At 59.7% G+C, this 16827-nt stretch overlaps 2 protein-coding genes across 2 annotated transcripts in view; both read right to left on the bottom strand.

The window, feature by feature from the left end:
* Nucleotides 1-9812, bottom strand: part of LOC141736646 (scavenger receptor cysteine-rich type 1 protein M130-like) — a 66274-nt gene extending 56462 nt beyond the window's left edge. Inside the window, exons 1-2 of the mRNA XM_074571190.1 lie at nucleotides 9482-9812; nucleotides 7880-8188 (exon numbers count right to left, since the gene is read on the bottom strand). Of these exons, the coding sequence (XP_074427291.1) occupies nucleotides 7880-8188; nucleotides 9482-9812 (640 nt within the window). The remainder of the gene's footprint in view (nucleotides 1-7879; nucleotides 8189-9481) is intronic.
* On the bottom strand, nucleotides 1244-7021 carry LOC141736716 (scavenger receptor cysteine-rich type 1 protein M130-like). Its single transcript, XM_074571274.1, has 4 exons — nucleotides 6658-7021; nucleotides 6257-6571; nucleotides 2647-2708; nucleotides 1244-1312 (listed from the first exon to the last, which is right to left on the bottom strand). The coding sequence occupies exons 1-4, from the start codon at nucleotides 7019-7021 to the stop codon at nucleotides 1244-1246; spliced, it is 810 nt and encodes a 269-aa protein (XP_074427375.1).
* Nucleotides 9813-16827: the final 7015 nt, after the last annotated feature.

Genomic DNA, 16827 nt, shown 5'->3' with positions numbered 1-16827 from the left:
GCAAAGTTCAGCAAGGGAAAAAATGTGTGGGAGGAGGCTTTCCAGGTGATAAGGTCTTCCATCAGTCCTATGCTTCTTTGACCCTCAGCCTTTGCAGTTGTACATGCCTGGCCTGCCCACTTACCTTCACTCCTGTCCCCTTTGTATGAGGCCCACACACATCTTGGCACGCCCAGCGTAATGTGGCCTCCACCAAAGCTGGGCCCACCTGGGCTTGGAGGCTGGGAGGGGCCCGGTCCCCTCTGTCCGGGGCTGGGCACAGCTTTTCCCTGGGAACCTCCCTGAGGAGCACTCCTCGTCTGTGTCAGACTGGGGCCCGGCAGGGGTGGCCCGGGGACAAGGGCTGCTGGGGCAGGGCTGAAGGAGCTCAGCTGGGACAGCGTTAGACTGAAGATCTAAAGGTGCCTGGTTCAGCCCTGGGCTTCAGCAGTGATTTTTCTCCCTCTGCTTTTTGCAGAGCCCGTCTGCCGCCTTCCAGCCTGCCCCAGCCCTGCTTGCTCCTTCACCTCTTGCCAGAGCACTGTCCCTGCCCTGGACCTGCACATCTGCAGCTTAGAAGGAGCCTTCCTCCAGCCCCACAAGTCCCCAGCCTCCCCCTGGGCAGGACTCTCCACTCAGGGCTGCTTTGGGATGGTCTCCAGCTGTGCCTCCTTCCCTGCTCCACAGGATCGGGATGTGTCCTCTGCGGGGTCTCTGCACGACCCAGTTCCTCTCCTCTTTGTCATGCTCAAGGGCGCAGAGTCTGTTCCCCTCCTCAGGCGCCTCCTGCACCTTGTCTGCAGTTCCCAGAGCAGAGGCCACTGGACCCATAGTCCCAGGGAGAGGCACTCCCTGGAGCTGCGGCCTGAATGGCAGCATCCTTCCTCCGGGGGGGTGTTGCAGTGAGACCTCTGATGTGCCCAGGACAGCTGAGAAAGCCACGCTGAGGATCACCCACCGGAGTGCATGGCCATCGGTATTGTTTAGCCACATGCTGTCCTGAGCAGAATTTCTTGGCCCCCTTTGCCCCCCTGCTCCAATGACTGGTAACACACCAATATGCTCCTCTCTGGGCATCAGCCCCATGGAGATGGACACCTGCCCTTCACCCCACCTCCAGGGATGCTGCAGGGCAGAGGGGTGCAGGAGGAGGCCCGCTACATGGATGAGAGCATGTGAGCTTTCTGCCCCCATGTTGCCCCATCGCACACCCTGGGGTGCCATCAGAGCCTGGGGGCACCTCACCCCAGGGAGGGCATGTCCCTCACCCTGTTGTACTTCTCCTCCTGTGCCGCTGCGCACAGATGTGGCACACAGGGGGGTTGCCCTTGCCCTGGGGGGCAGAGGAGGCTCAGGAGTGTTCTCCTCTCCGTTGGCCCTGGAGGGGGCCAGAGCGTGGGAGCAGCACCTGCAGCCAGAGCCTCCTTCTGCCCCATCGCTCTTCAGAGACGCTGGAGGGGCAGTGCTCTGCAGTGCAGCCCTGTGCCAGGATCAGGCCCCAGGGGAGAGGCAGTGCGGACTTCCCCCATCTCAGGAGGGCTCAAGTGCTGTTTGCTGCAGAGGGTCCCTGGGCACCCAGGGGACAACGGGGCTGTGCTTGTCACAGACCCCTCATGGGAGGAGAGTGTCTCCTGCTGGGAAGGCTCCAGAGGGTGTAGCTCAGTGGCAGAGCGCCCACTTTGCATGTGGGAGATCCTGGCTTCCATCCCCAGCATCTCCAAGGGGCTTCTTCCCTGAATGCCCAGCCTCAGGGAAAGGCTGGAGCTGGAGCCTCTGGTCCTCTGCAGGCACTGTGGGCCTGCCCTGCCCAGCCAGGGTCTGGCTGTGGGGTGAGGAGGGCTGTGTGCGCTGCCTCCTTGGAGCCCCCTCTCAGGAGAGAGGTGGGCAGCTGTGCTGGATCTGAGCTCAGCTCACTGCCCTGCACCACACACCCACCCGAGACATGCCCCTTCCCCACCGCCACGTCTTTGGGCTCCGGTATCCTCCAGCCACCCTCGGGGAGACACTAAAGCACCTGGGCAGGCAAGCACAGCTCTGGCTCAAAGGCTTTTAATAAGAACCGATATGGGGGCCCCTGTGTAAAAACAGGGGAATCAAAATCGAGGAAACCCCTGGCAGATTCTGCTGCCCGTGGGAAAAGGGAGAGGGTTCCCTGGTGCTCACGGCTCTCCCAGCTGCACAGACCTCTCCTCCCTCCTGGCTGCCCCCAGCTGCACTGCAGGGACGGGCTCTCCTGGCCCGGGGCTCAGGGACCGTTGTGCACTGAGCTCCGGTGTCACAGCCTCTGTGTCCTCAGGGGGATGTGCCACAGACACCTCTTCAGCATCGTCATAGCCCATGCTCTCTGGGGACAGGGACCAGCCATCCCCCTCAGCTCCGGGGGCACCAGCACCTCTCTGGGAGAGCAGGTTTGGCCCTGCAAGAAGCAAGGCAGGCCATTGCATGTTCACTCCATGGGGTGCCTCTCCTGGGCTGTACATCACCTTCCTCCCTTCTCCTCACCAGTCCTGAGACGTTCAGCTCCCTCTCCCACCCATGGAGCCCCCAAGGAAAAACTCCTGGGGCAGGTTCCCCCACCCAAGCACATTGGGCTCTCGTTGTGACAGCGAATCATCCAGCACCAGGGATGCCACCCCAGGAACTAGCAGCACTTTCTTTCCCTCTCACCTCCAAGGGGTATCCGTTGGTCCAGATCCCTCCTCTGCCAACCTGGGCATTTCCCAGTCTTCCTGCCCAGGGGAAGGATCCTCCCCAGGGTCAGAAACCCCCCTGGCATCATCATAGCCATCAGCTGGGTCACCTCCAGGCAGGACAGGGACCTCTGAAAGGAGAGGAGAGCTGGTGTCAGTGAGAAGATGCGTTCTGCAGAGCAGAGGATGGGAGGATGCGCAGGGACATGGGGCTCCGACATCGTTGTTTGCAGCCCCACAGGAGATCCCGCCAGACCTCCCAGCTCCGAGGGTGACGCTCAGTGACACTGCTGTCCATCACATGTCTGCAGGGAGGAGACATCCACCCCTTCCTGCCCCCCATTACCTGGTGCTGGCCATGGACCATCCTCATCCTCGCTGTCCCCGGGGTAGGGCTGCAGCTTGCTCAGGGACCCCTCTGAATAGGAGCCTGGAGAGAGGCCCAGCGGATGTCAGGGGAGTGCGCTCTGCTGACCCAGCTTGTGCTCAGTGCTGCTGGGGACGTGGGACCCACAGAGCCACGGCTGCACGGGGACGAGGGCTCAGGACTCACCCTGCTGCCCTGGGACAAAGCCCATCTCCAAGGGCCTGCCAGAGCTGCCCTGGGACAGCCCCTTCCCTCACCCCTCAGGTGTCCCCCAGGGTGCAGGGGCAGGCAGAGAGAGGCTGTCCCCAAATGGGACGCGCAGAGCAGGTGGGGAGAAAGCTTCTCTCCTGGGCCCAGGACATGGGTGCTCCCCACACAGATCCAACAGCCCCACAACCGCACGAACCATGGGTTAGGGGGCTGCAGGGGTCAACCCTGGGTGGCAGCCAGGGGAAAGAGCACTGTAGATGTGTCCTCAATGAGGGACGCACACCAACCTGAGCCGCTGAACCTTGCCTGCTTCTGCCATGCTGGGCTGGAACCGATCTCCTCGTACACGGCCTCAGGGAAGGGCTCCTGAGCTCTCTCAGAGCCTGTGGACAGAGGCAGGGCTGGCCCAGGGATGGTCAGAGAGAGGGTGGGATCCCGCAGAGAGCACACACTCTTGTCCCCCCAGCTCTGCCTCTCCCACTCACTGACACCCCACGGCACCCCTGGCCTTGCCAGCAGGCATCTTCCCCTGGGAAGGGACCCACCTCTGCGCCCAGCCCTGGCGCTTCGCACTTGCCCGGCCAGGAGGGCCAGGAGCAGGCAGACAAGGGCTCCCAGGATGATGCACATGATGACGGGAAAGGAGACTCTCCCGCTGCCGGTCAGACGGCCCCGCGTGGGATCTGCATGGCAGGAACACAGAAAGGGCAGCACCAGGCCTGGGAGAGGTGAGGGGCCGGCACACCCCAGTCCTGACCCCCATTACGTACTGGGTTTCAGGGGATGAGGGATGGGGAAGCTCCCACCTGACTGGGTGAATGACAGCCCTCCCCAGCCTCCCGCCCCACCGCTACCCCGCTGCCTCCTCCTGGGAGTTTCACAGCCCAGCAAGGAGCCCCTTCCCTCCGGCTGTGGGTCACAGCCTGGCCCCAAGAAGACCCAGCGCTGGTGGGGAGGACGGGTTACCTGCTGGAGGGGTTGGTGCTGCCATCCTGGGTGCATCTGCAGAGGAGGAGAAGGAGAGCTGGGCTGAGAGGGTGGGGGTGCAGGTACCAGGGAGCCTCCTCTCTAACACACCGTGTGTGTGTGTGTGTGCGCACGTGTGCATGTGCAGACATCCCTGCCACATCCCACCCAAATCGCCCCTCCTGCACGACTGGTGAGCATGGCCAGGAAGGAGCGCAGGGCCCAGAGCAGGGACAGAGCCGGCAGCCCGGGAGATGCCCCTGGGGGCTGCAGGGCCCTGCGGGCAGAAGCTGGAGGACACCCAGCCCCACAGAAGCTGCTGCCCACTCGGCAAAAGGCTCTCCTGCTCTGCAGGGATGGCCTTGCTCTCAGGAGCTCTGGAGCCATGATGGCAGCCAATGGGGAAAAGGGCTCCCTGTGAGGCGTCCCAGCCCTGCCGCTCACCTGAGCAGTTCACGGCCGCGTCCTCCTTATGGCGGCAGGCACCGCTGTCCCCAGGCCGGGCCCAGCAGTCCTGCAGAGATGGCTCTGTCCCCCGGCACTCCACCTGCTCCAGCCAGATGGGGCCGCTCCCCTCCCCAAATGCAGCCTCGGCCAGGGCAGACACCGCAGGGCCACAGCCCAGCTGCCTGCATGCCACCTCGGCATCCCGCATGTCCCAAGAGTCGTCACACACCGTCCCCCAGGAGCCGCGGTGCCACACCTCCACTCGGCCGGAGCACCCCTTCTCCCCTCCCACGGCACGAATCTTCTCCCTGTCTGGAGAAGGCAGAGAGCTCCCAGGGCTGCGGGACAGCAGGCAGAGCCCTGCCAGGCGAGAGGGGCATGCAGAGGAGCAGCTACCTGTGCAGCTCGGGGTGCTGGGGCACGCAGCCATTGGGGCCGGGGGCGTTTCTGGCTGACTCCCTGCAGAGGGAAACGCTGTGGTGAAGGGGCTGCTGCAGGGGGCCGTGCAGCAGAGAGTGGGGCTCAGCTCAGCTCGTGCCACCCACCCATGGCAGCAGCTGAACCCTGGTCCTTCGGGGGACACACACAGGGCAACATGGGGGACCCTGACTGCTCAGCCCAAAGGGACCCTGGGTCACAGAGCAGCAGGAGGGTGTCCATGGAAGGGACACTCCTCAGAGCCCTGGCTGTTCCCTTCTGGGACCTTGCCTCGAGAAACCTCTGCCTCAACCAGGCGAAGCTGGGAGCCCGGCTGGCAACCGCTGGTGAATGTGTGGGGCTCCAGGAGAGGAAGTCCCATTTTTGGTACCAGCAGCAGCAGCGTCTGGCTTGGAAACGAAAGGCCCCCGCAGGCCCAGGAATTTGACCATGCCCAGCCAGGAGCAGGAATGCAGGGGATGCTGGTGCCCGGCTAGCTCAGAATTACCCTTGCAGGTGATGTGGGTCTCATCTCGCAGGTCGTCGCATGACTGCGGGTGCCAGGGAGTGGAGGGACACTGCCAGAAGGAGCTGTTTCTCTCCCCACACTCCACACGATCCAGCCAGGCCGTGCCAGACAGCCTGCCGTAGGGCCATTGTGTTTCCAGGGACCCTCTGTCCCTGCAGCCCAGCTCCTTGCATGCCAGCGACACAGTTTCAGGAGTCATGGAGTTGGAGCAAATGCTCCCCCACGTCCCATTGTAGAAAACCTGCAGGCGCCCGGAGCAGTTGGTGCCGTTCTCCAGCCTCAGGGCCATGAACTCTGGGAGGAAAGGCAGCGAGGGGGAACAGGCTGGGCTGGGGCTGGGGGAGCAGGGACACCCCTGCACCCGCCAGGCCCTCAGACAGGCAAAGGCACGTCCAGCAAGTCCCCCTTGCACCCACGGACAGAGAAATGTCCCTGATGGACAGACACCCCTGCCCTCCCTGCTGCCCGTCAGGGACAGCTGAGCTCCCCAGGGACCCCTGGTGGAACTGAGGGCACCCCTGCATGGGTGTCCCCACGATGGCCTTTGTCAGGGGCTCAGCACTGGCCAGGAACAGCCTCGGCCGTTGCCGGCTCTCCCCTCATCCCGGCCCGCCTGGGCACTGGGCTCCCACCACAGCTCCCGGCACACACCTGAGCAGATGACTCCTGCATCCTCTTTGTGCCCGCAGTCGTGCTGTCCCCAGGACCCTGCCGGGCAGTCCCAGAGAGCAGCTTCGGCCCCGGAGCAGTTCACGCTCTCCAGCCAGATCTGAGTGGAGCCTTCCCCGAAGCGAGCGGAGCCAACCGCCTCCAGTGCCCCTCCGCAGCCCAGCTGGTGGCAAACGACGGCAGCATCAGACAGGTCCCAGCCGTCATCGCAGACGCTCCCCCAGCTGCCCTGGTAGTAGATCTCCACTCTCCCAGCGCAGCGCCCAGGCCCGTTCACCAGCCGCACCTGACGGCTCCCTGTAGCAGGAGGAAACCCCGGCTGCCGTCAAGGGCTGGCTGCCCACCCAGCCCAGAGCCTGGGGGGGGCGTGCAGCACCACTCACCCCAGCAAACGACCCCCACGTCCTCGGCAATCCCTGCTTCCAGCGCACTCTCAGGCAGGGGGGTGTTGCAGAGGGTCAGGTTGGCCTCGTGCCCTGCACACCGCACCCCGCGCAGCCCCACGGGACCCGTCCCTCTCTGAGCCTTCGGGGGGTTGTAGGCTGCCTCTGCCTCTCCGCACTGCAGCTGCCGGCACACCACGCTGGCCTCCTGCACGTCCCACTGCTCATCCAGGACTCTGCCCCACGTCCCGTGCTGGAAGATCTCCACTCGCCCGTCGCACGGGCTTCCTCCACCCACCAGCCGCAGGGATGCGAAGCGAGCTGGGCCTGGGGAGAGCAGCCATGCCCCAGCCCTTGGCGGCATCGGGGAGCCCGGCAGCCTGCAGCACGTCTCCAGGCTCTGGCACCCTTGCAGGAGGGCCTTGGAGCTCGCCTGCCTGCTGCCAGCCCTCTGTGGGGAGCTTCTGAGCCAGAGCCTTGCACTGCCACAGGGTCCCCTGCTTTGGGAGCATTTAAGAGGAAAACAGAGTAACCGAGTGTTTTCCCAGCACTCACCTGAGCATATGACAGCAGCGTCGTTCTCATGGGAGCACGGCGAGGCCCCCAGGGCAGTCACTGGGCACTCTCCCAGGTGGGCTTCAGTCCCGTCACAGTGGAAGGAGTCTCTCCAGACAGGGCCGCTTCCTCTCCCAAAATGCCCTCCTTTAGGAATGGACTCAGCAAACCCGCAGTTGAGGTGACGGCAGAGAACGTGGGCGTCCAAGAGGTCCCAGCGGGAGGCACAGAGGGTGCCCCAGGCCCCCTGCACATGGACCTCCACCCTCCCCTCACACGCCGTGCTGCCGTTCACCAGCCTGAACCCTGTGAACTCAGGACAGAGAAGGATGAGACAGGGCAGACTTGTGCTTTTCTCCCTTGGGTGGTGGAGTAGAGGCCAAATGGACACCCTGCCTTTCTCCTCCTTCTGCACCATTTTAGGGCTGCAGACAAACATTCAAGGTCAGGTCTAATGGGGCTCTGAGCAACCTGATCTAGTTGAAGAGGTCCCTGCTGGTTGCAGGCAAGTTGGACTAGATGACATCGAAAGGTCCCTTCCAACCCAAACCATTCTATGGTTCTGTGATCACCCCTTGTGTCCTCACACCCAGCACAGCACAGTCCCGTCCCTGCTCCCCCATCATCGGCACACCCCCGGTGGTAACACCCTGCCCTGAGTCCTTACGTGTGCAGGTGACACCGGCAGCATTCGCGTGGGTGCAGGGCTGGTCCCTGGGGGACCCCGTGGGACAGGAGCTGAGAAGGGATTCATTCCCCACACACTGCAGCTCTCTGTCCCACATGGGACCAGACCCTTCTCCAAAGTGAACTGCCCCCGGGACAGACAGGGCTGTGCCATACTGCAACTCTCTGCAGACCACGTCGGCAGCTTTGGGACCAAAGTCGGAGTCACAGACAGTTTTCCACTCGTTCCTATCATGAATCTCCACTCGTCCTGAGCAGGGGTTGTCCCCTCCAACCAGCCGGACAAATCCTGGAGTAACCAAAGAACCCTGTGAGTTCCCACAGCCCTCTGGCAGTTACATGTCCCACTATGTCCCACCTCATCTCTAAGATGGCCACAGGCAAAGAGCCCCACGACCCTCCCAGCAGCTCCCAGTGGGTGTTGATGGCACAAACACACCAGGGACCCCCTGCTGCTCCCCCAACATCATCACAGCACTCGTGGGCTGGCTTTTCTCCCAAACCCACGGCCACAGGAAGTGCTTAGAAAAACTGCTGCCCTCCTGGAGACCCTGGGCTACCTGGCACTGGCCCCAGACACTGCAGCGCTTGAGCCCAAGGAGATGGGCTGAGGTTCTGCTGGCTGCTGCAGCCTGCTCTGCCCCACCAAGCTGAGAGCCAGGCTGAGGAACCCCTTGGAGCCACCAGAAATGGAGCCCATTGGGGCACTGCTATTAGATGGGACATGTCAGAGGGAGCAGATGTGGTGCAGCTGTACCTCCAGTCGCTGTCTCCACCAGCCCCCAGCTCCAGCACCTGCCTGGGGAGGGTCCTGAGCCAGGGCCAGAGAACACTGCCAGGGGTGCACATCCCTGGCCCCCAGCTGGGTAGAGGGCAGGAGAGGGGGCAGAAGAGCAGCCCTGGGCTGACACGAGCTCCCAGGGCAAGGAGAGCCAGAAAGTGCTGGCAAGTGCCCTTGGCACAGGGCAGGCAGGGGCTGGGGTAGGCAGGAGAGGCTGGGCAGGAGAGGCTGGGCAGCAGGTCAGCGCTGCCTGCACAGGGGTGTTTCCCTGTGGGCTCGCTCTCATGGGGTGGCTCTGGAAGGGGAATGAGGTGGCCATGAGCCACCCAGCTCTTCTGCCCAAGCCCAGGGCCCCTGCCCTCTGAGCAGCCCCTCTGCTTTGGGGGACTCATGTCTGCCAGGGGACACATCCCAAAAGTCCCTGGCCTCCTTAGGCCCTTCCCCAGGGTTGTGGGTGGCCACGTGAGCTGCTCTCAGTGCCTGTGGCATGATGGGACCTTGTCCTTGGCGGTGCTGCCAGACAGGTCCCGGCTGAATGGAAGGAGAAAGTTGAGAACTAGTAGACACCATGGGGCAGGGAGAGGGATTCATCTTCCAGTGCCTGGATGTGACCAAGGGCAGGCTGAGTCACCTCAGGTGTTAAGTATGGGTGGGCTCCCCAGGGACACCAGCAACCACAGTCCCATCTCAGCAGTGCAACCACCCTGGGCCCTGCTCCAGTGTTCACTCGCTCTCTGAGGGCACAGCCAGGTCCCTTTTCCCATCCTGGCCCCAAAGGTAGAGAACAAGCTGGCCCCTTACCTGAACACGTCACACCAGCGTCCTCGCTGTGGTCACAGTTGTGTTTACCCCATCCTCTGTGTATACAGTCAGACAGGGCAGACTCATTGCCATGACAGTAAACCAAATCCATCCAAATGGGGCCAGATCCTGGCCCAAAGACTGCTTTGGCATGAGCTTGGACAGCAGACCCACAGCCCAGCTGCTTACAAACCACTGCAGCATTGGTCATCTCCCAGTGGAAAGCACACACAGTCCCCCACTGGCCCTGGTATTTCACCTCCACTCTCCCAGCACAGCGTCCGCCGCCATCCTCCAGCCTCACCTCTGCAGCCCCTTCGAACATCGACATGGGACCACTCAGGAGAGCACCGAGCCCCAGAGTGCAGGTCTAGAAGGCCCCCCCTGCCCAGGCTGAGTCAGAAGCACCACGGTGGGAGGGTGGGAGTCCTCACCCCTCCAGGCTGTCCCTTGGCCAGTGTGGGGGTCCCTGCTCTCCCCACAGCCTGTGAAGGCTAGGGGTGCAGTACTCCGGCCCTTCTGGGATGGGCTATTCACCATAACACAGCCCTGGGAACCTCCTCCCACTCCAGTGGCCCCCTCCCATGACCACCCACTCATTGTGCGCCCAGGCCCTGCACAGGGAACCCGCTCCTCCCCAGCCCAACACCCCATAACAGCCCCATGCCCCCAGCCCCACACCTTCCCCCAACCTTCCAATACTGGAGCTCTGGAAGTGGAGACACCCTCTCCCAGCCAAATGGACACAGGCAAAGGCACAGGGTCCATGGACTTGAGCTCCTCCTGACCCTCATCTCAGTGGCACTTGGAAAGAAACCCTCTTCCCAAAGGGCTCTTGATGACCCCACTGGTACCCGATGGCCCTGGGCTTTGGAAAAAGGGAGCCGGCACTTACCTCTGCAGAGCTGCACCCAGAGGAGCAGCCACAGCACCCGAGGGGACAGGAGTCCCTCCATTCCCATCCTGAGCCTCCTGCCCTGCTGGCACAGCCCTGCTCTTCCCCACTCCCTGTCACAGCTCCTGGGGACTCACGGGGACGTCGATGATGGGAGGGTGATATATCTCTGCAGATGCCGACCCAGCTGCGGAAGGAGCCAATCAAAGCAGCAGCACCTTTTTAGACGTTATCGGGAGCTATCTCCCCTCCGACACAGCCCAGCCCGCCAATGAACTTCTCCAGCGCCGTTCATGACCATATATGAGGGACATATATGTCCCGCTGCCGGTGTCATGGTCGCTGTGGTGGTGGATCATCATGGGACAAGCTGGGTGTGCAGGGGAATTTGGTTAGTCACCCCTTCCACCCTGCTGTGGGCCTGGAAGCACTGAGCATCTCCTGCACTGGGCTCATCCAAGAAGCCATGAGGCAAGTGTCCAGCTGCCCCCAAGCTGCGGTGACCATGGAGCGGGGACTGCACCAGGGTCTGTGTCAGGATGGGGAGGAAACAGCCCCTGCCCCTGCTACCGACCTCACTGTGCTGGGAGCAGCATCTGGGAGAGGTCTTCATCCAGGGCAAGGGCTCCATCCCAGGAGTGTTGGCTTGTCCGTCCCTCCCTGCAGGGCCGCACAGTGAGTCCCTCGCAGGAGCCGCAGCTGGATCATGTCCCTGCCCTGGCAGCAGACGGGAAGCCCAGAGGCTCAGACGTGTCCCTGACTCTCAGTGTGTCACCCAAGGGCCGTTATTCCCCACGGGCGGAGCGGGAGCTGGAGCCTGCAGGTGCACAAACCACAGCCCACGTCGCCTCGACGCGCTCCCCCCGCTGACCCCGCAGCGCCCGGGCAGGAAGTCTGTGGTTTCCTCCTGGCACCGTGCCCAGGCACATCCCTGGGGTGCCCCCGAGCCACCCCCACCCCGACTGCTCCAGCCAGGGCCGCAGGGGCTGCTCCTTCGGCCTCGCAGACACGGGGACGGGCAGCTCCCATCCCCCGTCATGCCCCTGTCATGCACACGGCCGCTCTGCACCGAGCCCGACGGGCACGGCGTGACATCGGTGACGTGACCTCACATCCTTCCTACTGCCAAAGCTGTGTGTTTGTGGGTTATACTGACGGTGACCTCACACTCTCCTACTTCTGCTGCCATGTGCTCATGAGTGGTACCGACAGTGACCTCACGTCCCTCCTGCTGCAACCACCGTGTGCTCAGGGGTTACAGTGACCATGACCTCACACCCTCCTGCTGCTGCTGCGTGCTCAGGAGTCCCGCTGTCACACGTGTGTGCGTGTTGTGTACAGGCTTCTGATGACGATGGTTCTTCCAAAAACCCATATTGGGTTGGGGTCCAAATACTATTTTAGTGGCATCATCTACTCAGGCACCTGTGACACCACCCATGTTCCTGCTCCTGCCCTACCACGTACGCGGCCAGCAGTGACTTCACCAGCTCCTACACAACCCATGGGCCTCTTCCTGGCCTGTCACCTGAGTGGTCACAGGTGACCTTGCAAACACCTACACAAGATGGGGGCTTAGTCCTGGCCTACCAGCTTCTCAGGCACCTGGGACCTTGTCCTGGTTCCGGCGGGGATAGGGTTAATTTTTCCTGGTATTCCATGCCATGTGAGCCATGCCCACCCTGAGCTGCCGCGGGAGGGGGCAGGAAGTCGCAGCTGGGAGCGGGCTGGGGCGTCCCGGGTCCGGTCGGGGAGCGGCGGGGAGCGGCGGTCCCGTAATCGTGTTCGTATATTCCCCTATCTGTGTTATTGTTGTTGTTTGCCTGTTCCCTTTGCTGTTCTGTTAAACTGCCTTTGTCTCAACCCAAGAGTCTTGCCTTTTCTTCCGATTCTTCCTGTATTAGGAAGGCGCGAGCGAGTGGCACGTGGTTCTTTGTTGCCGTCTGAGGCTAAACCATGACAGTCCTTTTTGGCGCCCAACGTGGGGCTCGGAGGGTTGAGATAACGACAGAATCCAACTAGAACGTGGAAAAACGGTTTTGTTTTTTTTGTATGCATTTATTTTATTAGGTAAATAGTCACTGGTCATCATGTTGCTTGGTTTGTTCTCATGGCTGTGTTATATAAATTCCTATATGGCTTATGTACTCCCTGCAGTGCTGTTTACTGTGTCTGGAAGAGGGATGAGGATTATCATTCTGCTGTCCTGTGCGATATCTGTTTATGATATGATAACATCACTGTTCAGACAGCTATTTTGGGGTGTTTATGTGGTGTTGCTGTCCTGTCCGTACATTGGACACCGTCTCTCAGAATTTATTAATAATTACACCCAGTCTGTGGGGGAAACAGGGGGGGCACTTTCCCCAGCTCTTTTGCCTCCCTTTTCTCCTTCGGGTCAGGTATGACAACTTTTGAGAATTTTGAATATCCTTGGGATACTCAAACCAGCGTGTTCCTAGTGCTATGTCTCCTGAATACGTTCCAGGTCTTGTTTAGGGTTAAGCGACTATTTAAGACTACCACCCGGAGATCTGCTCCGAGGCTGGATAGTCAGGGGTGGCACGGCATGTGGGAGAGCATGGGCAGGTACCTAGAGAACTACTCACCTCCAATGGTCTGGGACTTCACCCCTGAACAATTACAGGACCCTGATAAAGTGGTAGAATATTTAAAGGGAAAATGCTGTGGCTATTCTAGAGAGGCACAACTCACTGCATTGTGCTGGGCCCTGGCCAGTATCTACCAGGCACTGCTCAGAATTATGCAGCACCCTCAGGGGGAAGAGATGGAAACCAGACCAGCAGCCACTGCGGCTACTGCAACCCCTGCGGCAGCCACTGTGGCTACTGCAACCCCTGCGACGGACACTGCGGCTACTGCAACCCCTGTGATGGACACTGCGGCTACTGCAACCCCTGTGACGGACACTGCGGCTACTGCAACCCCTGTGGCAGCCACTGTAGCTACTGCAATCCCTGTGACAGACACTGCGGCTACTGCAACCCCTGTGGCAGCCACTGCAGTTACTCCAACCCCTGTGGCAGCCACTGCAGTTACTCCAACCCCCATAGCAGCCACTGCCACTGAACCAGGGAACCAACCCATGCCGGTATCAGTTGCCCCCATACAGAAGAAGAAGTACACAAAGAAATCAGTTCGCTTAGTAAGAGATGATGATGAACCAGGGTCATCACGAGAGCAGGAGGAAGAGGCAGAACCAGAGGTAATTACTCGATCCCTATCCTTGAGTGAGCTGCGGGATATGCGAAAAGATTTTAGCCGACTTTCAGGCGAGCACATTGTCACCTGGCTGCTCTGGTGCTGGGATAATGGGGCCAGTAGCCTGGAATTAGAGGGTAGGGAGGCCAGGCAGCTGGGATCCCTGTCTAGGGAAGGCGGCATTGACAAGGCAATTGGGAAAAAGACCCAAGCCCTCAGCCTCTGGAAACGACTCCTGTCAGGCGTGAGGGAGAGGTACCCCTTCAGTGAGGATGTTGTATGTCAGCCAAGCAAGTGGACTACCATGGAAAGAGGTATCCAGTACCTGAGAGAATTAGCCGTGCGGGAGATGATTTATTATGACTTGGACAATGCAGACTTACCCACAGACCCTGATGAGGTGCGATGCACAAGGCCCATGTGGCGGAAGTTTGTACGGAGCGCACCATCGTCATATGCCAACTCCCTGGCAGTAATGGAATGGAAAGGTGAAGAGGGACCAACGGTGGATGAGGTGGCTGGCCGGCTCCGGCGATATGAAGAAAGTCTCTCTTCCCCCCTTGTCTCAGCTGTGGAGAAACTGTCGCGAAAGGTCCAGCAACTTGAAGAGAATATGTCCTACTCCCCACCTGCATGGGCCAGCATCTCAGCTATTAGAAGCAGGCATTTCCCCACTCAAGAGAGAGAGTACAGAGGGTACACACCACGAGGCACCCTGTGGTTCTACCTGCGGGACCACGGAGAGGACATGAGGAAGTGGGATGGACAACCTACTTCGATCCTGCGGACACGGGTACAGGAGTTGCAAGGAAGGACAACCACAAAAGGGGATCCCTCCAGGAAAAGTGCCGCCCCAGTTTCCAGTGGGCCGTTCCCCAGACAAAGCAGAAGGCCTGATCTTGCTTCTGATCCTCTTGAAGGAACTTCCAAGTCATTTCTGCAAGAAGTGAGTAATGGATACTATGACCAGTATTAGGGGGGCCCTGCCTCCGGCCAGGTGGAGGAAAGGGACAACCGGGTTTATTGGACGGTGTGGATTCGATGGCCTGGCACATCAGACCCACAGGAGTATAAGGCTCTAGTGGACACGGGTGCACAGTGTACTTTAATACCATCAAGCTATAGAGGGGCAGAACCCATTTGTATTTCTGGGGTGACAGGGGGATCCCAGGAGTTGACTGTACTGGAGGCAGAAGTGAGCCTAACTGGGAATGAGTGGCAAAAGCATCCCATTGTGACTGGCCCAGAGGCTCCATGCATCCTTGGTATAGATTGCCTCAGGAGAGGGTATTTTAAGGACCCAAAAGGGTACCGTTGGGCTTTTGGCATAGCTGCCTTGGAGACGGAGGAAGTTAAACAGTTGTCTACCTTGCCTGGTCTCTCGGAGGATTCTTCTGTTGTGGGGTTGTTGAGGGTCGAAGAACAACAGGTGCCGATTGCTACCACAACGGTGCATCGGCGGCAGTATCGCACTAACCGAGACTCTCTGATTCCCATCCATGAGCTGATTCGTCAACTAGAGGTTCAAGGAGTGATCAGCAAGACTCGCTCACCCTTTAACAGTCCCATATGGCCGGTGCGAAAATCTAATGGAGAGTGGAGGCTAACTGTAGACTATCGTGGTCTGAATGAAGTCACGCCACGGCTGAGTGCTGCCGTGCCGGACATGCTAGAACTCCAGTACGAACTGGAGTCCAAGGCAGCCAAGTGGTATGCCACGATTGATATAGCGAATGCATTCTTCTCAATCCCTTTGGCAGCAGAGTGCAGGCCACAGTTTGCTTTCACTTGGAGGGGCGTCCAATACACCTGGAATCGACTGCCCCAGGGGTGGAAACACAGCCCCACCATTTGCCATGGACTGATCCAGACTGCACTGGAACAGGGTGAAGCTCCAGAACATCTGCAGTACATTGATGACATCATTGTATGGGGAAACACAGCAGAAGAAGTTTTTGAGAAAGGGAGTAAAATAGTCCAAATCCTTCTGAAAGCTGGTTTTGCCATAAAACGAAGTAAGGTCAAGGGACCTGCGCAGGAGATCCAGTTTTTAGGAATAAAATGGCAAGATGGACGCCGTCAGATCCCAATGGATGTGATCAACAAAATAGCAGCTGTGTCTCCACCAACTAGTAAAAAGGAAACACAGGCTTTCTTAGGCATTGTGGGTTTTTGGAGAATGCATATCCCAGATTACAGTCAAATTGTGAGCCCTCTGTATCAAGTAACCCGGAAGAAGAATGATTTTAAATGGGGTCCTGAGCAACGACAAGCTTTTGAACAAATCAAACAGGAAATAGTCCATGCAGTGGCCCTGAGGCCAGTCCGGGCAGGACAAGATGTTAAAAATGTGCTCTACACCGCAGCCGGGGAGAACGGCCCTACCTGGAGCCTCTGGCAGAAAGCACCAGGGGAGACCTGAGGTCGACCCCTAGGGTTTTGGAGTCGTGGATACAGAGGATCCGAAGCCCGCTACACTCCAACAGAAAAAGAGATATTGGCAGCATATGAAGGGGTTCAAGCTGCTTCGGAAGTAGCTGGTACAGAAGCACAGCTCCTCTTAGCACCTCGACTGCCGGTGCTGGGTTGGATGTTCAAAGAAAGGGTCCCCACCACACATCATGCAACCGATGCTACATGGAGTAAGTGGATTGCACTGATCACGCAGCGAACTCGAATGGGAAACCCCAGTCGCCCAGGAATTCTGGAAGTGATCATGGACTGGCCAGAAGGCAAGGATTTTGGAATGTCACCAGGGGAGGAGGTGATGCGTGCAGAAGAGGCCCCACCATATAATAAACTGCCAGAAAATGAGAAGAAAGATGCCCTGTTCACTGATGGGTCCCGCCGTATTGTGGGAAAGCATCGAAAGTGGAAGGCTGCTGTGTGGAGTCCTACACGACGGGTTGCAGAAGCCAGTGAGGGACAGGGTGAATCGAGCCAGTTGGCAGAGGTGAAAGCCATTCAGCTGGCTTTGGACATTGCTGAGCGAGAAAAATGGCCAGTACTTTATCTCTACACTGACTCATGGATGGTGGCAAATGCTCTCTGGGGGTGGTTACAGCAGTGGAAGCAGGGAAATTGGCAGCGCAGAGGCAAACCCATCTGGGCTGCTGACCTATGGCAAGATATTGCTGCCCGGATAGAGAATCTGGTTGTGAAAGTACGCCATGTAGAGGCCCACGTACCGAAGAATCGGGCCACGGAGGAACATCAGAACAACCAGCAG

The sequence above is a fragment of the Larus michahellis genome (assembly GCF_964199755.1).
Source record: "Larus michahellis chromosome W unlocalized genomic scaffold, bLarMic1.1 SUPER_W_unloc_1, whole genome shotgun sequence".
NCBI classification, from domain to species: Eukaryota; Metazoa; Chordata; class Aves; order Charadriiformes; family Laridae; genus Larus; species Larus michahellis.
This window is presented reverse-complemented; position numbering and strand designations above follow the sequence as displayed.

What these genes read in the sequence shown, in the direction of transcription:
- LOC141736716 (XM_074571274.1), bottom strand. Translation starts at nt 7,021, where the DNA reads ATGCCGCCAAGGGCTGGGGCATGGCTGCTCTCCCCAGGCCCAGCTCGC. An exon ending in TGCAGGAGTCATCTGCTCAG is followed by an intron (nt 2,709 to 6,256) that starts GTGTGTGCCGGG and finishes TCCCCTGGGCAG; the next exon opens with GAAGACTGGGAAATGCCCAG. An exon ending in CCAACGGATACCCCTTGGAG is followed by an intron (nt 1,313 to 2,646) that starts GTGAGAGGGAAA and finishes TCTGCCCCCCAG; the next exon opens with GGCAAGGGCAACCCCCCTGT.